Source organism: Ammodytes marinus (genome assembly GCF_949987685.1).
Source record: "Ammodytes marinus genome assembly, chromosome: 4".
NCBI classification, from domain to species: domain Eukaryota; kingdom Metazoa; phylum Chordata; class Actinopteri; order Uranoscopiformes; family Ammodytidae; genus Ammodytes; species Ammodytes marinus.
Genome location: NC_137233.1, coordinates 15299858 through 15320348, shown reverse-complemented (window position 1 = coordinate 15320348; position 20491 = coordinate 15299858). Strand labels below are relative to the sequence as shown.

The 20491-nt window shown below is 41.3% G+C and overlaps 1 protein-coding gene across 1 annotated transcript in view; it reads left to right on the top strand.

Annotated features, from left to right (window-relative positions):
- Positions 1-20491, top strand: part of LOC307249653 (semaphorin-3F-like) — a 50935-nt gene that overhangs the window by 27590 nt on the left and 2854 nt on the right. Inside the window, exons 3-17 of the mRNA XM_080026485.1 lie at positions 3803-3963; positions 4055-4117; positions 6585-6704; positions 8206-8295; positions 9303-9396; positions 10825-10944; positions 12339-12478; positions 13599-13713; positions 17908-17977; positions 18801-18945; positions 19085-19307; positions 19543-19631; positions 19778-19819; positions 20127-20284; positions 20424-20491. Of these exons, the coding sequence (XP_079882611.1) occupies positions 3803-3963; positions 4055-4117; positions 6585-6704; positions 8206-8295; positions 9303-9396; positions 10825-10944; positions 12339-12478; positions 13599-13713; positions 17908-17977; positions 18801-18945; positions 19085-19307; positions 19543-19631; positions 19778-19819; positions 20127-20284; positions 20424-20491 (1698 nt within the window). The remainder of the gene's footprint in view (positions 1-3802; positions 3964-4054; positions 4118-6584; positions 6705-8205; positions 8296-9302; positions 9397-10824; positions 10945-12338; positions 12479-13598; positions 13714-17907; positions 17978-18800; positions 18946-19084; positions 19308-19542; positions 19632-19777; positions 19820-20126; positions 20285-20423) is intronic.

Below are 20491 nucleotides of genomic sequence, written 5' to 3'. Positions count from 1 at the left end.
ACATCGTGTGAGCGATTTGACGGGGTCTGTTATCATACCTTACTCTTTATCTCATGTGCCTCAGGCATTATTTCAAAGAGAGTGGCATGTCTTGTCTCGCTAAGATGTAATATTTCTCTTAGGTGCAAATTGCACCTTCATTTTAACGGATTAAAATAGCAAGATGAATGTAGTTAATGTACAATAACTTTGAGTTACACTATGAAATAACTTTGATTGAGTCATTGTATTTTGGCTGACGGGGCATGTAGTCGGTTATAAATGTGCTTTGGAAGGAGTCCCATGTGCTGTAGATGGTTATTGTAAATGACAAGCAGTCTTGGACGGCATACAAAAAAAGGATGCTGTGATGAGGCTAAGCATGTGCATGCATGCATCACCCAGCGCCTGTTTTAATGCTTTGGCAAGGCCCTGCTCCTGAGATTACAAGTACAGTACATTCAGTCATCAGAAATATGCAGACCTCCATGAAAAGATGTATTCTTTTTCATTTATATTTCAGTAAACACAGCCAAACATCTTTCTCCATTATGTGTCGGTGATTTCACGATAGCAGTTAGCTGTGGAAAATTTAAGCAAGTACAGTGTATTTAATATGGTTGCTGAATGGTTAAAAGTGGTCCAAACCACAATTGGATATAATTTCAAGCCTGCAACTTTTCAGTAACAAGATAATTATTCTGTTTTGAAATTGTTTTGCACAGTTTATTGTAAGATCATTTAGAACTCGATTTGTGAATTTTGTGAACTGCCAATAAAGTTTTTAACAGTATCTGTAAGTAAACAATCAAGTCAAATGTTGCTAAAGAGTTGGCTTTGGGCCTCACTTGCTGCTGGTTTCTGTTTTGTTTTTTCTTGATATGTGGATCATTAAGCTCATTTTTGTCAGAATGAAATAAGGTCTGCTCAAAAGGTGATACATATTGACGCAGTGATCCTGAATGAAAGATTGAGACCAGTAAAGAGTTAGAAAGATGACTGAATCCATCAGTCACTCCATTACCGTTGCTGTAAACTAATAATGTGTTTTGCTGAACGCATATTTTTAACTTAGTAGGTTATCTGTCTAGCCTGTCCCGAAATGTTTGTCTCTCCACCCTCATTGAACCTTTGGGTCTCCTTACCACTGCCTGATTTGTAGACAGCCTGTCACAACCAGCAGGCTCCTATTCGGATGCCCCTGAGTGTGAATCTGAGTGCAGAGGTGATAAATGTGGGATGTCAGCTGGTGACATGTGGTGTCCTTGAAAACTAGACAGGACGTTTATGGAGAACGGTCAGAGATTTTAGGATGTTCTCAATGCGTGTTTGTGTGTGTACTGTTTTTATATGTCCTGTGTGACTGTGATTCATCATCATGTTGCTGTCTGCGCCTACGTCCGTGTCCTACTTCAATGTACTTGTATGTGGTCCGATCTATAGCAGCGTGGTATTGTTGTGTGACAGTGAATCGATTTAAAGTGACGATTTAGTGGGGCGCTCCGGTGGCGTAGTGGATAGAGCGTGTACCATATTGGCTCCGGGCCTTTGTTGCAGTGGTCGCGGGTTCAAACCCAACCCGTGGACCTTCACTGCAGGTCATCCCCCCTCTATCTCTGTCTCCCCATTTCAACTCTGTACTATCTAATAAAGCTTGAAAATGCATAAAAATAATCTTAAAAAAAAAAGTGACGATTAAGTTCTGGTTGATTTGGTGTTTCAATCCTGTTGGTAAAAAAAGTGAAAGTTTTAATAATACAGCACATTCTTCTTGAGCAGCTTCATAGTCAGTGACAACAGAAGAGTGACTGATGTATCCATTTACAGTGCAACCAACAAATTCACTTTTTAAGAATTTGCAAATAATCAGTACCGAGTAGTAGTTTTTAATACATCATCCTGCAAACAATTGTGGCCATATGAGTCCCCCATGTACTAACAATGAAAACCACTACACAGAGATGTAATTATTGAAATGCACCAAATAGTGTTTGCTAAACAAAAATGTACTTCATCAAATGGGATTAAATACCATTAAACTAAATGGTACTAAATTTATTTCTGTATGATTTGCTAAGCATTCAGTTTCAAATTAGATTGAATCATTCATTTTGATATATCTGTACAGGATTTGATCAAACAAAGCCATGATATATTTAGTCTTATCAACATAGTTCCTCTAAAAGTCCACAGACACCCAGGCCTAACTGTAATTCTCTGTACATGAAATTGAAAAAGAGTAAAAAGAGTATTAAATAATATGTGTTTGGGGGCAATGTATGAGAATTACACAGGTGACAGCCATGTCTATTCCTATTTACTAGCTTATCCACTGCACTGTGCGCCGTGATGCTGCAACGTGATGGCTGCATTTCATATAGATCCTGAAAGAGCTCAGGCACACCAGCCGCTGTAAAGCTTTCAGGCCTAAGGATTCCTGTCAGCATTTCAACTTTTTCCTGAGCATGTGTAGAACATCACGCTGTGCTTGTATTCCCAGTAAAGTAAAGGAGATGTTCTTCTGCTTCCTCCTGGTAAGGGGAAAGCGGTTTTTCTTGGAGTTTTTGTCATAATCAGAGTGAGTATGGGTCTTGGCTGACTAGAACAGTAGGGCCGTTTGTCTGTTTCCATTGAAGTGGAACGTGAACAGGTCCTCTATCTGGTCCTCTTACTTTTTCTCTGCAAATAGAAACAGCGCAGCAAGTGCAAGGCTCAGCTTTCTCAAGATCCACTTTCCCAAGCGCAGTTTGAAAAGAGCGCAAGAGAAAGAGTGAGGCCTCCTATCAGATTCTCTCTAACAGCTTGAGAGGTAATGGGAGGACCGGGAGAAAAAAAGCTGCTTTCTCTACACCAGATCTCCCACTTATCTCCCCTCGCAGCCCGAGTGTAACTTAAACTTTTAAACTCACACTCACACACAGCAGTGATGTGCCCCCAACAGCATGCGAGCCATTTGAGAGAAGTTGTATTTTAGAATAGTTTTGGAGGAAAGGATGTGGCAACATTAGACCTGATATGAGGTGAGACTTAACCAGGAAGTGGAATCTTCTCTTCTGCATTTGAATTGGAGGAAGTCAAACAAGAGGTCATAATGAAGGCTATCATCTCCACCCACAGCTCAATAGAATCCTAAGAAGGTGGAAGGAAAGCCACGGTCAGACTGCCAAGTCCTGAACATTATCTGCCATTTGGCTCTTTGTAATGGAAGCCATGTTATGTGACTGTAGCTGGGGATACCGATAGAGATGAAGTGTATCTATCCAGTATGAAACAAAAATGTGAGTGAGAGTGTTCTATTGCTTGTCTGTTGCCATTCAGTTTTGACAGTTTTGACTTTTACTGTGTGCCTTCTTGGTTTTGTCAAACCTTTAGTCACAGCCAAATTTAGCGGGAGCGTAACCGCATAATGACAGGATGCAATTGTAGTCCTGAGGGGAAAGAAGGAACAAACATATTCTGTAGATTAATTTCAGGAGGGAAGATTTGTCTCATCATAAGCCTACTATGACATCAACATTAGTATGCTATGTGCGGGTGTGTGCGTGCGTGCATATGTGCGTGCGTGCGTGTGTGTCAAGTCTATGTGTGTGTTTTATATTTGTAAAGTCAACACAGAAAAGATCACCTCCAGTAGAGAAGGAAGAAAAGAACCTTGGCAAACCAAAGGGCGTCTGTGTGCCAAAATTCAGTAGACTTTACACTTCTCCTGTGAATATGCCTTTGGTTTGTGTTTCCCAATATCATTGCATGTTTTTTCTACTACAGTATTAAAGCCACAGCTCAAAGAAAAACAATTCTCCACTCTTTCTGCCTTTTTTTGTAGAGTTAAAGTCCACCGGCACGGCTCATCACTTCTCCTTTCTGCTCAACTCGACCGACTATCGGATCCTCCGCATGGACGAAGACCACGACCGCATGTATGTGGGCAGCAAAGATTATATCCTCTCGCTGGATCTGCACGACATAAACAAGGAGCCACTCATAGTAGGAAATGTTCCACACAAACACAGTAATACTGGATGGGCACCCCACAAGTTTTAACATCTAACTAGCTTGTTGATCTCTTCCCTTTCAGATCCACTGGCCGGTTGCCCCACAAAGGAAGACTGAATGTGTCCTGTCCGGGAAAGACACCAATGTAAGTCTGCAAAAACATGATATAAAATCAAAAAAGGAGAACTATGACAGTTCATTTATTTATTATCGTCAATTGTCAAACGATAATTCAATTATCAAAATGTTGGTTAATTATTTTAAGTCTTTTAACATTTCCTGGCTCCTGCTCTCCAACTATAATGATTTACTGCTTCTGTCTATATATTAATGTAAACTGATTATATTTGGTGTTTGAGCTTGGTGATAGGATAAAGGAGAATTTTAAAGATTCGACTCTTGAAAATTGTGCTCGATGTTTTTTTTCTTTCTAGCATTTTATGGCCTTAACGATTAATCAGTGAAAAAGGTAATGGATAGATTCATCAAAAATTAAAGCTCTCAAGAGTGGCCAGCTCATTTCAGGTCTTCTGGTGACCTGAATATTTTGTAGACAATCATAAGATCCTTCTTAAGAAATCTATCAACACTAAAGTACTGCAGATAAAAGCACAGCTGGAAACCTTCTTCCTTCTCGCGCCCGCGGCACATTTTATCATCATTGTATCTGGTGATGCCTTTGTGTGGATTTATTGTGGACTTTGTGCGACACTTTTTTTATATGGCACTGGGGGTCAGAGGAGGACATTACAAAAGATCCCTTCCAATGTGTGACTTACTGTGGAGCTCTTATTTACTGTCTCTGCATCCCTGCTTGCTGATTGCATACAGCTGCCACCAATTAAGCTGCAACAGGAACTTGGAACGTGCAACATGGAGTCGTCGCCAGTGAGAGCTGAAAACATATTGCCTGTGCCAGCCTACATATCTCATACATTTTTAATGCTGTTTCTATTTAGCTTTTAACATAATCTAATTTTCCTCTCGCACTGTAATTATTTCCCCCTGTGTTGTCCAGACAGGCCGACAAAATGAATTAGCCAGTGGAAGCGACAGGCCCGTCTGAAGTGCTAATACGATTCAAACACAGCCACCGCCGGTGTGGCCCCCGCAAGGAAACTCATCATTGAAATTTATACAAAAAACAGACCCTTCTCTTTTGATTTTGTTCAAAACACACACACAGATACACACGCACACACACAGTACACTCATACACACAGACAGTAGTGGTGAACATCGACAGAGTGATGAGGCTCTGTCTAATAACCCTTCGCTAATAGCGAGCGCAGGCTGCTGTTTATCCAACTGCAATGTTCATTTATACGCGTTTGGTGATCCAGGCCTCTCACCGCCTCTGGCTACATCGTATTGGCCTCTGTATGTTCCTGTGTGTGTGTGTGTGTGTGTGTGTGTGTGTGTGTGTGTGTGTGTGTGTGTGTGTGTGTGTGTGTGTGTGTGTGTGTGTGTGTGTGTGTGTCAGAGGTGGGTTTGAAATTTCATCACTAAATTAAGAAATAAAATTGGCTACTGGGAGAAATCCTGGAAATTCTGGCTGCTCTTTAGGGAATGACAGATGATGACAATTCAAAAGCAATTCAGAGGGGATGTCAGTTCAGGCAGGAGGTCAAAGCCAATCATTTGCGCCGTGCTCTTTGCAGGGGAGTACAACTGTGCGCTGAATAATACACGCAGGCCCACATGCGTAAACACACACACAAAACCTCTGACTTGTGCATCTGTCATGCTGCTAAGATCTGCCAAAAATGGCTCATCCCTCCTCCCACCCCCAGCATACAATCTTTATTTATCTTTGGTACATCCTTTGTTTTTCACCAGCTGTCACCAGCAGCGCACATGACAGACACATCTGAACAGATCTCACCAGACTGGACATTTCTGTAGTTGGAGTTTTGATTTTGGGGGATGATTGAAAGGAGGAAGGCAGAATGCCGGTCACACGAAAACAGATTAGAAAGCTGCAGCCATTCAAAAGCACAGAGCTGTTTTAACCGCAAGCTTTGTCTGCTCCACAAAAAGAAGTGTTGTCCTTGTCTAATTTCTTACAACTTTGAATTCAAAATAAACCACATCGTTGTTGGAATTAAAAAAAAGATCTGAACATCAAGCATGTCTTTGTCTAAAAAAAACTAATTGGATTCTAAAATCTCTTCTTTCTTTTTTTGAAGAAAAAGCATTTACACTCAGCAGTCTTGTTTGGTCTAACCAAAATGTTTTTTCAGTTGTCAATTTTGACAGAACATTGAATAGGTTATAGACTTAATCCCCATTGCAAACACACTCCACAGTTCAGATACACCGCTTTCCATCTGCCACACAGTTTTTTTGTGTTTGGACACATTTTTCCAGTGTGGTTTGATGTGAAGCCTGGGCCAGACTGACACACAGAGCCAGGAAACAGAGCTGCCAAATGCAAGCCAGCCAACAGCAGAAATTATAGATGCGTTGGTTTTAATCCAGGCAGAGTGGTTATTAACCATCAGTGGGGTCTTATTTATTATGGCCCCCCTTTTTGCCATTGTATTTGCGTGATCAGATTTATTTTTCCTTTTTTTCTAATCCTGTTGGGTTTTGTTTTGCTCTCCTTTTAGGGGGAATGTGGAAACTTCATCCGTCTGATTGAACCATGGAACCGGACCCACCTGTATGTGTGTGGAACAGGCGCGTACAACCCCATCTGCACCTACGTGGACCGAGGACGCAGGTCACAGGTAACCAAAGACACAGCCGGCCGGGGCAGCCATGGAGACATGTTGACCTTTCGCTCTTTCTCTGCTCCTTCTTAAGAATATCGTTTCTGTCCATCGACCTCGGGTCAGAGAATCTCTCCGTGTTCTCTTGCTTCTCGGTTTCACGGATGTCTGCTTCTCTTCCATCATTTTCTGCCTCTTTACTCCTTCATCGATTTCGGCTGTTTCACGGTTGGGGAAACTCAATGAAAGAAAAAAAAGGCTCATGGCTTTAGCCCTCTCTAGATCTTTATTATTATTGCGAAATTGCTTTCGGTGAGGAACTTAACTGCCACTGCTTAGAAATAGAAGGCACCAATCTTCTTTTACCTCTGGGAATAGCAAGTTGACACTATATCTATGGCAAACACCTTGTATAGTCCCCCCCCCCCCCCCCCCCCCCCACACACACACACCTCACCTGTTTATACACAGTCGAGCCAGTGGCCTGTCTTTCTCTCTGGCCGAGAGACTCTGAAAGGCCATCATTACCGATGGAACCTCTCATCCATCATCAGCCTTGTAGCTCACCCCTCTCTCTCTCCCTCCATCCCTCCATCCCTCCCTCCCTCCGATCCCTCCCTCTAGCACGGTGAAAACTCAGCGGCCACGCAGAGCTGCAGCAGCTGCTGGCCCTGGCTTACAGTGCACACACTTACATGCACCACTCTTGCCTGTTTAGTCTCGCTGTTTTAGAATGGATGGTTCAGATTTCAATGTAAAGGTCAGCCTGCCTCTTGTCATTCAGCTTCTCCCCTAAGGCCCAGATGCAATGCGATTTCACACGGTAAAGATTTTCCTCAGCCAGAACAGATGTAAACAGAAACCAATTGTTGGGAAACTCTTCCTGCTTGGTACGACATGGGGGGGCTTCACACAATATTAGTCCTCAGCTAACTCTAAATCTTTTTCCCTTGACTGCAGACTTCTTCCATTAAACTGCATCACTCTCCCTGCTGTTTAAGAGCTTCCTTTTGTTTCAACCTGTCGAGTCTCAGATGAAAAAAATACACATTTTGGAGAAAATCTGAACTGGTCTGTTTAGTGAAAAAGTTTGATTCAGTTATGTATGTTGAGATAACAAAAATTAAATGATTGCTTATCCGTATTCCTATATTTATTTCGTTTTTGCTGGATGTAGTGCACTCTGTTGCTTGTTTTACTGTTGTATTTCCCATTCTGTTTTCTATCCTATGGCACTGCATGGTTTATGCATGGACTTTGCAGCTGAGTTTGCATGACACTGAGTCTAATCCAACACGACTACTAAATTATGAATGTTACCCACAGTACTCTCTCTTCCCTCCACTTTTGACATTTTTCTTTCAGTTTTTTTAGAATCGCTAGTCTCTCGTCCAGTCTTCTGTTTTTTTTTCGGTCCTTATTTTTTCTTCTGTTTCTGTTGTCGTCATCAGCTTAAATTCACTGTGGCTGTTGAATTTGGTAATGAGATGGCCCACATGTGCCATGTCTCTGTTCTTAGGGCTCCCTCTACCTACAGGCACCCCAATCTGGAGGGAGAACAAATCGGGCAGCAGACTACAGTACTACATCAGAGCCTTTGGAGGCGAAGGTGGGCTCAAGGGAGTTTTTTTTAAGCCTCTTATTCAAATAGAAATGGGCTCCAACGTGAATAATTTTTCTCACCAAGTCAGACATTTTTCCCCCAATAAAATATTTCTGTATTTTTGTTTTTTATTTATTTTTTGTTTTTTTTTCTCAATAGTATGATGTACACGTAACTTAGTTGGTCAAGGGTGACGTCACATACTGTACTGCAAACCTTCTACTACTTCATTCCAAAAACAACCATTCACATCAAATACATTTCAAATTTTTGAGATAGCAACTATATTAATTTGAATTGGTTTTGTTTTTATTTTGGTCAAACCAATACAATATAAAAGTTTTTGACTGAACCGTTTATGACGTTAGAGGTTGATTTATTGTATTTTTTTTATAGATAGCTTCCAGAAACACATAAACACACATATTTGAGCGATATCATATTGTAATACTGCAACAACAACAAAAATACAGGAACCTTAAAAACGCAGCTTTGACATTTTGTCTGCTTTCCCTTACATATTTCCTGCCTGTCAGACAGACATCATCTAGACACATACACAATGTTGACACAGATGTTCAAGATGTCCTCTTGCACTCTGGAATAATGAATTCTTGTTTAAAGCCACTAACATCAGAAGCATGGTGGATGAGTTTTGGATTGCTCGCAGCATTTTCCTCAGACTCTCCATCTCACAGATAACTGGCTTTGTGTGCTTTTTGTTCCCCTCAGCAGATCCAATACTACCAAGAGAGAGTCTGTTTTTTTAAAAGCGCCTGAAGGGTCACAACTCACTCATTGTTACTGTGCCTCTAAACTGATTATTAGTTTGATGCTACTGCGCATTATATCTAAGTACAATCAAAGTGCCTTGTACATGCTGCAAACATGTTCAAAGAAAAACCTTCCCCCACACACAACAGCAATTCCGTAAACACATTAGGTATGTTACCAATTGAGAAAGGAAAGAAAGAAAATTTTAATCATGTTCTTCTCTCATTTTCTGCCGTTAGGAATACATTTTCCGACTTGAACCTGGGAAAGTGGATTCTGGGAAAGGAAAATGTCCCTATGACCCCAAACTTAACAGCGTCTCTGCCTTGATCAGTAAGTTTGCTTTTTCCCTACTTCAGATGTGTACAGGCAGCTTCAAATAACTTCTCTGAAAAACAAATAATAGGTTATCACATGTATTTGCTTTAAGGCTGAGTGCATGCATCAAAAGGACTTCATTCTTTTTTTACCACATTTATTTTGTAAATATTTTCTTTCAGTTTTTGATAGTGTTTACTTGAAGAAAATTGGATGAGATGTAACAATAGCTGATGTTTTAGTTTTTATAAGTACCATGCTCTTATTGTGCACTAGATTGCAACTCGTGATTATTTTCGTCCAAACTGAATCTGCCAATTTATTTATCGATTAATCGTTCACTAGTTTTGCATGTAAAAAAAAACTATTCTGAACAAAAAAGCCGGGAAAGGCAACGTTTTGAAATGTCCAGAACCCAAAGACAGTCACCTTGCAAGTGAGGCGGAGAGAAAATCAGCAAATCCTCACATTTGAGAGGCTGCAGCTGGCGAGATGTTTTCCTTTATCTTTTTTCATATAATTTCCACTGCAGCAAAGTTCAAGTTTTATCAATATGTTCACTTGTTTCGTCGAAGTGATTTTTCTGCCCTCAGCTCAGTGGGTGGCCTTCTGTTGTCAGCAGCTTACAGGTGGTCAGACAAGGCTGTTGGTCAGTGACCTCCGGCCCTGCCTGCATTTGTGAGAGAGCAACCTGGCAGGGTAGAGACATACCACACTGGGGGATAACAAAGGAAGCTGGAATTCCCCTGGTTTAGTTGTTAGAAGTCATTTTTTATAGTCACTGTAGTTGTCCTGCCATCTCTCCCATAGTTCCGTAAAATATCACTCACAGTATAGCCAGTAGAAACTCTAAGCTGCACCTATACAGTATGTCTTATGTCCGATGTGACGATCAGGTTTAAATTATCTGAAAATTTGGAGTGATAATGCTTTAAAACATTGCTCTAACATAACTTCTGTTATGGGGAGGTGACACTGGAAGGCTACCATGTCAAGCTCTCTGAATGACCCTTTAACTTTTACCCCATGAACTCAGCTGACAAGAAACTTTGTTAATCCAGCTGTCATTTAAAAGCGCACTGATTAATGAAATATGTGTGGTGTAAGTATGATTGCAACATAATTGAGAGGTCAACATTCTTTGACCCAAACGTGACATTTCTGACACTACAGGACGGGGTCTGATGAGATGTTTAAAGTATGATGTAAACAAAAATTACAAAGAAATTATAATCATTGTGCAGAGTCAAAACTTAAATTGCGAATGGCCACAGCTGCCGTACATACATGCCACCAGACTGATTTTGATGAAACCAGGGGGTATGATGCAATGTTTTGACAAAGTTTCAATCAGACTTGGTATACAATGTGTTCTTTACTTTAACCTAAAAAATGCTTTGGTCTGTCACGACTTAACTTTCCTTCTTTCTCTGTGACTGACAGATGGAGAGCTGTACGCAGGAGTCTACATTGATTTCATGGGAACAGACTCTTCTATCTTCCGCACACTGGGGAAGCAGACAGCCATGAGGACTGATCAGTACAACTCCAGATGGTTAAACGGTAACGTCTCAACTCACTCACTGCTTGTTCTGCAGCCAGCATTATTTCTTTTAACTCATCTCTTTCCAGACGGCTTTCAATTTATTCCTCGGCTCCCGAGGTACATAGCTGCAATGTTTCACGCAATTTCCCCATGTGTAGCTTCAGCACTGCCCTTCACATCGTCCAGTCCTACAGCCCATGTTGTCTAGAAATTAGATTGTTAATCTTTCCAGCCTCCAAAGACCCTAAGCATAAAATGCACCACGCTAGTTGTTGACTGCATGCCTGCATTGCCTGACTGCAAGGTCGGTAGTGTAGTAGCAGGGAGGAAATTACTGAATGTCAATAATGACTCAGAGTAGCCTCTGCTCTCTAATGAAGCGTGATTGTCGCTGGGTTATAAATGCTGGCCGGGTTCATTCGGTTGATGTTGCCAAACCAATCAAGGCCCCCCTCAGTGTTGCTGGCTCCCAGATTTTTTTCCTCTGACCCTGTTGCCCTGACAACAGTCCCCTGGTAGTGGTACACTGAATCGGGACACCTGAGTCTGGCTAATCAGCCATGTGGAATCCACTCGGATGTTTCCCCTCCCCCCATTATATGGGTCCTGGTCCCACTCCCCTACCCACCCCTCCTGGTTTTGGTTTGTCCTTATTTGGGACCCTGGTGGGTCACAGCGGGGAGGGGCACCCTGTGTAGCGTGTCCAGTGGTGACCCATTAAGTCAGCCAGTGAGAGCGCGCTGTGATGCCATATTGGGCATTGTCTCTAGGAAGAAATAAAAGGGTGGGTTTAGAATTTAGGTTAAAGGGCCGTTCTGCTCGGGGCTACTGATGTTTATGTTACAGCAGTAATGCTTCTCAATAGACTTCTGCCACGTCCCGTGTTTTTGTCAGAGTTGAAATGATGGCCATGGCCGAATCCAAATCTTTAAACTCTTCAGACTTGCAGACTGGAACCTCGCAGTTCTGGTTCACAGAACTAGTCCTGTGCAACCCCCCCCCCCCCCCCAGCACAGTCCAGTCAGACTAAAATGGAATTTCAGACAAAATGGCTGTATTTTGGGATGATATTCTCTTGATATGTCAAACTCAAACTGCTGAAGCATTATACTGTATTATCTTCAGTTCAACTTCAGAGTCCTATAAGACAGACTAAATTGTAATAACACTTCCAATATTCTATTCATATCAAAGCTTCAGTATATGTGGACTATCACAACATAGCTGCTCTGGAAGTAGACAGAAAGTCCACTTGCAGACTTGATGAGTTGTGAATTTGAACAGGCTTCCCGGGTATACGCCCCCTTTAAGTGCAGTGAAGTCCAAACACTTGGATTATATCTTTGTGTGGAGCAACATTAACCGAAAAGCTGATTAATGCTCTCTCCGTCTCTTCTTCCTTTTTTCACAGATCCCACATTCATCCACGCACACCTCATTCCAGACAGCGCTGAAAAGAATGATGACAAGCTTTACTTCTTCTTCCGCGAGAAAGCCTCTGAGATGGGCCAGAGTCCCATGACCCAGTCCAGGATAGGGCGGATCTGCCTGGTGAGTTATCGCACCATGTCAGCAAACCTCATGTTGATCATCACAAACTGAAAGGTCTATACGTCTCCTTAATGGTTAGTTATATTCTCTTGCCTGTGTCTTAGAGGCCCCAGAAAGGAAGTTTCCCATGATCTTCAGTAATTACTGAGCAAAAACACAAACACACACCAATTACCAGTCAGAAAACCAAAATCTTTGCTGTTTGCCGCTACAGCTAAGTTTAGAAAAAGCATTCTGTTATTTTGGCCCCTCTGGATGAAATGTTTGAGCAGCAGAGTTTACTTTAAGAGTTTATATGCATAGACAGCCATACAGAGGCAGAGCTGTTTTTACTAAGCAATGTAGTGATGTGGCCTGAAATGTTGTTTTTCACTTAACACGTCGAATGAATAAGACATAGTATCCAAGCCTTTCATCATCTGTACATGGACTTAAGACAAAATGTGTCTCAAGACGCTCCTGTGTTTGATGCATCCCCAAAGTATGTCATTTATAGTAATATATACTATATAAATAAGAATAAGAGTCACCTTGCTAGTGTCTGATGGTGATGGGAATGTCATTAGTTTTGTAATGTAATGTGTAACTCTGAACCAGAAAATGTCAACCCGCTGGTGTTGGTATAATGTTCCTTCCTCTGAGCACCATAAATAATTGTACTACATTTCATGCCGATCTATCCAATAGCTGTTGGTACCACTGACAAAGTGTGGGACAAACTGACCGACATTGCTGCTAGCATGGCGGATGAAAAAACTGTTTTCGTTCCAGTTTGGATTTTACAGTATAGGGAAAGACAGACACCAAATGTCAGCCCTCCAGCTCTGAAAATCATTTGGACTCGGCACAATGTCTCGAGTTTCCAGCTCCCCGTGAATCATTTTCCCAAGGCTTGAATCTTTTCCTCAGCGGTAGACGTTGGCTGAACTTCCTGTGCAGATGGGCCCAAGCTGAAACACATGAGCTGATCTTTATTCATTCAGGCCCAATAACAACAGACCTCAGTGCAGTTAGTTTGGACAGTTGCTTCAAACAGCTGTTAGTCAGACGATGGTCAGACTGTTTTTATGCTGAGCTGAGCTGAGCCGGGTTGGATGACTACTGTCTTTTTCCCTAACAGAACGATGACGGTGGACACTGCTGTCTGGTCAACAAGTGGAGCACGTTTCTGAAAGCTCGACTCATCTGCTCAGTGCCCGGAGCTGACGGCATTGAGACACACTTTGATGAACTAAGTGAGTCTAAATTATTGTTTCCCTCTGTCGCTGACCCTATAAGAGCATCTATTGGGGCTTCCCTTTCATCTCTGGATATTATTATGTACATGACCTGACAGAAAAACTGGCAGACGGAAAGAGAGGGGATTTTTAACAGGACCGTGTAACTAGAATTCAAAACAAGGGTCTCCAGATGGACTCCTGCTAGTTGACAGATTCAGTATCAACAACCTTTTCCTCCATTGGCTTTGCATACTTCCATCATGATGTTACGGTTTTAAAGGCCTTCAGCATTAACATACTGAGATTTTGCCGCAGAGCCAAGAGCTCAGTGAGTGCACTGGAGGGACACACACCCGGCAAAGCAGCATTTTACAGCAGCCCATGTGTCTGATTATGTTCAATACTGGGAAGAATCTGCAGCTTTAGATTAAGGTATCACTGACTCATACATGTTAAGCTTGACATTTTTATTCCTTTGAACGTCAACAAGGCTCCTGTTGCTAACTGACTGTTCTTACTGTAGAACTGGGATCGTTCTGCTTCGAAGCACCCTCAACATGTTTTGCAGAGAATTTGTTCTTTAAATAAATAAAAAATAAAAAGTAAAAAAAAGAGATAGAAAAGCAAATACACACATGCATACAGAGTAATCAAAGTAATGAGCAGCTGGGATCTCATGATGATCCCCCCCCCCTCTCTGTGGATCATCCCTGCCTGCCCGTCATTCACATGAGTGACAGGATTAAAGAGGGATTTGGAGTATCCTTGAAATTATAGTAGCTGGGAGTATCAGCAGCAAGTATTTCACAACTTTCCACAGGTTTTTGCAAACTTTGAGTGTTAAAATGTGCTCTCGAATTTAACAACCGAAAGATGTATTGTTACAATATATTGTAAGCTAAGGCAGGCTGAGGCGAATTTGAAAGGAAATTGCATTAAATCTATTCACAACAATAAGATTATCTACTGTGGAGTACATGTTGTGACATTTTGGGGGGTGAAACAGAAACATTATGTTACCAAATAATACATTTACTGTGGCATGTTGAAAAGGGGAATTTGGAATAACTTCAATGTAATGCACCTTTAATGAAAAATTTGTGTAATTAAACATAATTTTGGTTCAAAATATAATTTTTTCCTATGCATGTCATTTCATTTGGCACTAAAAACTTGGCACTCAATACTAAAGTTTTGTATTTATTTCACAAAAGTACATTTAATTCGAAATATGAGACCTTAATGTGGATATTATACTATATACAGTATCTTTAATAAAAATAAAAATATCAAAATGCAACATGTCACCTATTGGGTGTTTTGTTTTCGAAGTCGAACTTGAACACAACACATAAAAAAACACATGCATACAGTACACAGTACGTTCATAAGCCAAAACTGTTTTTAATTCAGATATTGCCCATATTGTGTGACAGTATTGAATGATGCAGTAACAGCTATGAGTTGAATATTAAGGATCATCTTGTGTATGTTATGCATCAAGGCAAGGCAAGGCAAGGCAATTTTATTTATATAGCACAATTCAAACACAAGGCCATTCAAAGTGCTTTACAGGGGCAAGATTAAAATACATAAAACACATTAGAAGATATTTAAAAGCGAATGAAAAGAAGTAAAACAAGAGCGCTCCTCTGTTAGTGCAGCAGGTCGGTTCTAGTGTGGGTTCAGATGAGCTGTCATGGTGAGGTCATTGAGCCTCCTGAGGTGCAGTGTGACATCCCTCCGCTCTGCGGTCGATCCTTTCCCACAACCACAGACAGTCTGATAGAAATGAATTTTGTCTCCAGTCCCGCTGGTCCTGATGGAGCCCGGCACAGGCATCAGTGCTTGAATGAGGACTCAGGGGACAGAGAGCGCAGTAGATTTGGATGGTTGAGTCTAACAGAGGAGAAAGCATTCAGTGTGTGTACCGAGGGGAGAGGGGGAAAATAAAGACCATGGGGAAAGAGACTCACAGACGCAGGAGAGATGAACATGTCTGCCAGACTAAAAACGAGAATGAATGTGCGGGCGATAAAGTTTTATTGCTTTTTTCTGAAATGTAATTATGGAGCAAAACATTGTTTTTCATCTATTTTTTTTTCTTTATGTCACTGCAGTCCACAAATCCCCAAAATCACTTTACTGTATATGAAGACTCCTTTTTGTTGTTGTTTTTTGTTTGTTTTTTAATTTTTCCCTGTAGATATTTTAGGTGCACTTCCTGTAGAGTGGGGTTATCAAGGAGCTAATGACATACCAGCCATTGTACTTCCAGCCACTGACTTTCGTATCCCCTCTCTTTGTATTCCTTCTACAGTTACAGCAATCACAGATGTTTTTCTGCTAATGTGATGCTGGGTGCGAGTGTTACTTTTGTTTCTGATGTGTCACATCAGACAGTGACGCAACCTGCTCTAGTTCTCTGCTGATTTATATCTTATCTTTCTGTAGCCAGGAGGCCTGTCAAGCATGGCGTCAGATGGGTTATGCATTTTTTACTTTGTTTGCCAAAAGTACATTTTTCCTTTTTGTGTGCAGCCACATTACCTGTCATTTTCCTACCTTGGAATGTTAGTGGAGCTTTAAAATAAAACTTGTGATCAAAGGAGAGTTTGTTGATTTTGCAACTTTACAGAGTCTGAAATGACGCTTTCATAAAAGCTGTGTGAGTTTAAGCTTCCTCCGTGTTTATTTTGTGCCCGCTAGATAACGCCGTGGGCACAAGGATCAAACCATGTGTTATTACATTTCACCCTAAATTCCACATGCATAATTGTGGCTTAACATTAAGTTATTTTACATGCTGCTTCTCAGTATTCAGTCAGCCGATATCTCATTCAAGGGATGCGTCTGAGCGGGCGGGTCTGCATTCTTACTGTGGGGTGCCAAGTAAATGTCTTGCTCCACAGATATAAAAGACCTCGGGTTATAAAAGGGAGGATTGTATTTCATGCCTCGTTATTGTGATTGCTGTTTTCAAAAGACTTTTGCCTATGGGTAATTGTTGTCCTTGTCTTTTCAAGGCCATTTAAAACAAGCGAACGAAGCCCTTTTCACTTGTTTTCACAATGCACAGCATTCAATGGACCCTATGTGTTCGTGTGAGGGGTGAAGTGTTATTCTACTCAACGTGTCTGCTTTAAATGTATTTCAGTTTTCTTCCTTATTGTTTTTCATGATAGGGTTCACAAGTGCCTTAGCCCCACAGTCACTGGATGCATATGGCTCCTATTAAAGTCATGTTGCACCAGAGATCTCTATTTCACTCATATTCCCTGCTGAGACTCAGGAAATGTAGTTTCAGCATTGGAGGAGTTTGGATTCAGGATCTCATTGAGGCTCTTGTAACCACAATTCATGAGGAACTCTTTCCCCTAAACTCCCCCCAGCCCTACCTTGGAAGCAAAAAAAGTCTTAATATGTCACATTACAATTACTTTGGTTTGGAACCAGGTGGAATCTGGTAGATAATAAAGCCTTGGGCGGATTTGAGTACGAGACACAGACACTAATATTTACTTATTATACCGTGTATTTCCATCAGTGGTGAATGAACATTTTTTACTCAATGACTTAAATACAGGTTTGGGGTACTTACGCATTTCTATTTTCTGCTACTTTATTACTCCACTACATTTTGTTGACGACTCCAGTTACTTATTACTCTTGCAGATGAAGATTTACCATACGAAAACACATGAAAAGCTTGAATACAATGGATGGTTAAAGATTTAACCAGTTTGCTTAGGACCCCTTGCAGATAAGTTGTATATAGCTGTGTCTCCTTGTCACGTGTTTCAGGCGTCTATGACGGAGACATTCCCCCCTCTAAACATCACAAATGGTTCTATTTGAATAATAGTTTGAGGCCAAAAAAGGGTCAAATTAGCCAATATTTCACAAAACCGTCAGAGATTAGAAAAATCACTTTACGAGCCTTCAGATTTATCTTGTGACCCTATGGAGGGGGCCCAACCCCCATAATGCATCCAACTGTTTATAGAGAGGTTATAAGCTACAAATCAGCTAACTTCAACAATTAAATTGTGCACTGGTGCTTTACTATCAACAATCTAACAGTAGTCAAAAAAGTATATCAGTCACAGGGGCCACACTGGATACTTTAAGCACTTTTTTCCTAATAATACCACTGCTTTTCTTTGTTTATGACTGTGAGTAATAATAAATTCCGTTTTTATCCAATAGGGGATGTATATATTCAGCCAACTCAAGACAACAAGAATCCTGTCATCTATGGAGTCTTCTCAGTTTCGGGGTAAGTGACTGACAGCTTTCCCAAACTCTCTTAACTTTCATGTAGTTTGAAAAGGGCGAAGGTGTATATTTTGGGTTCCCTCCTGCAGTTAGAATTCCTTTTTCACTGCGCCAGAAGGTGTCAGCTCTCTGATATTGAAATGCTGCGTTGCGTGTGTCAATGTCAGATTCAGGCTACAAAGAGAATAACATGCTGTGAGTCTGGAGCCCGGGAGGGAGTCGAGAGACAGTGACTGAACCCGTAGTTTCTCATAGGTCAGGTTTGATAACAAGTTGTTATTCAACACACAGCCTTAAAATTCGAGTGAAGCCACCAGACATGAACATTGAAATTGCGACTTCACGTGAGCAAGGAGAGGATGTGCACAGAGTCATAATAAACATGTCTTGATTCATGTATTTGAGAAACAAAAAGCTGTTATTCTTTCCCTCCTTTTCCTTCGGCATCAGGCACATTTTAACCCAGCTGATAAAAACATAGCTAATGATAGAGGCTACATGACAGGAGTTACAAACATAGTACACCCACCACACAGACAGCAGCAGCAAGAGTCAGAGCTCGGCCGATTCTCTGCAGTACGTGGGTGTTATTATGTCAGTGTGTCAGACAGCTTGACTCTAGTTGAGTCGGTTTGAGAGTGTGTGTTTGTGCGTTTTTAATGTTTTGATGCGTTACTGCTAGAGGCCAAGTGAGTACGTGGGAAGGAGGAAGATTCTAGCAGCCGCAGAGAAAAGCCGTAGTAATTATCTCAGTGTAGTGAGTTAATCTATATCCTCCAGCTGCTATCTTTGTGTGTTCACCCATTTTTTTTTACCTCCTCCAGAGCTGTGTTTAAAGGCTCGGCAGTGTGCGTCTACTCCATGGCCGACATCCGCATGGTCTTCAATGGTCCTTTCGCCCACAAGGAGGGTCCCAACTACCAGTGGGTGGCATACAGTGGGAAGATCCCCTACCCACGACCTGGCACTGTGAGTTATAAACAATAATAAAAAAAAGTACATCATAAGTACCTATGAAATAATTGGTATTTAGGAACATGTTTTTACAGCAAAAGGAATTTGGTTAATTGCAGGTTTGACGGTTTGAGTGTCTCCCTTTTGTCAATAGTGTCCTGGAGGCACTTTCACCCCCAACATGAAATCCACAAAGGATTACCCAGATGAGGTTATCAACTTCATGAGAAACCACCCCACCATGTACAACTCCATATATCCAGTGCACAAGCGCCCCCTGGTGGTCAGAACCAACGTGGACTATGAATTCACCACAATTGCAGTGGACCAAGTGGCAGCTGCTGACGGGAACTACGAGGTGCTCTTCCTGGGCACAGGTCAGTGCTATAGGCCTTAAATGACCATATATGATGATGGTGCTTCTAGTGGTCATATCATTGTCAAGCAGAACTGCTCTAGCCTTGGCTCTGTTTAGTTAGGGGAAATTCTGGGAATTTTCCAAGCAGTTTACATGTTAGAAAGACTGATATTTTAGAGGATGGGTGAAATAAGGAAGCTACGGTCAAAGGTCCATGGCTGGAGTTGAACCTGCTTCTCTCTTTTGTTTCGCAGATCGGGGATCAGTCCAGAAAGTGATTGTCCTTCCTAGAGATGACTTGCAGACAGAGGAGCTGGTCTTAGAGGAGGTGGAGGTCTTCAAAGTGAGTCTTTCGACCTTACTAACTCTATTGACTCCTCCTCTCACTCTCTTTCTCTTTTATCGACTTTCTCCATTGTCTTTGTTTCACACGTTATGTGTTTATTATCTGAGACCAAATCTGAATATTAATGAACTGTATCATTGCAGGTCCCAACGGCAATTACCACCATGAAGATTTCATCAAAGAGGGTATGTACGTCACTTTGAAGTTGTAGAATAAATAAGTAGTGTTTAAAGTCATTCATTCAAATAAGAAATTTATAAAATTTTAGTAAATGTTTCGTTTATTAAAACCATGATTCCGTCATATTCAATTTGTTTTAAGATGCACCTGTAAGTTCATAATAATGGTCAATTTTGAAACAAGAGACAAAGTACAATTCCTTCCTTCAATCTTAACTGGGAATCAATAGGAAATTGCAGACCTGTAAGATGTATTGGTATCCAAAATAATTGTATCTTCTGATATTTACCTTTTTGTTTCGCTTTTCAATAGCAACAACTGTATGTTGGCTCAGTCTTGGGTGTGACCCACCTGGCTCTCCATCGCTGTGATGTGTATGGGGAGGCCTGTGCTGACTGCTGCCTGGCCAGAGATCCGTATTGTGCCTGGGATGGAAAATCCTGCTCCAGATACTCAAACTCACAGAAGAGGTGAGGATTAACATAGTACAGACAAAACAGGCGTGCTCTGGTACCGCACCTGATTGTGTGTTTCTAATTTTGGTGTTTTCTTCTAAACATGTTACAAGTAAAGCTTTCTATTTTTCCATTGTTGATCTGACCCCTCTAGACGGAGCCGTCGGCAAGATGTGAAGTATGGCAACCCAATCCGCCAATGCAGAGGTTATAACTCTAACA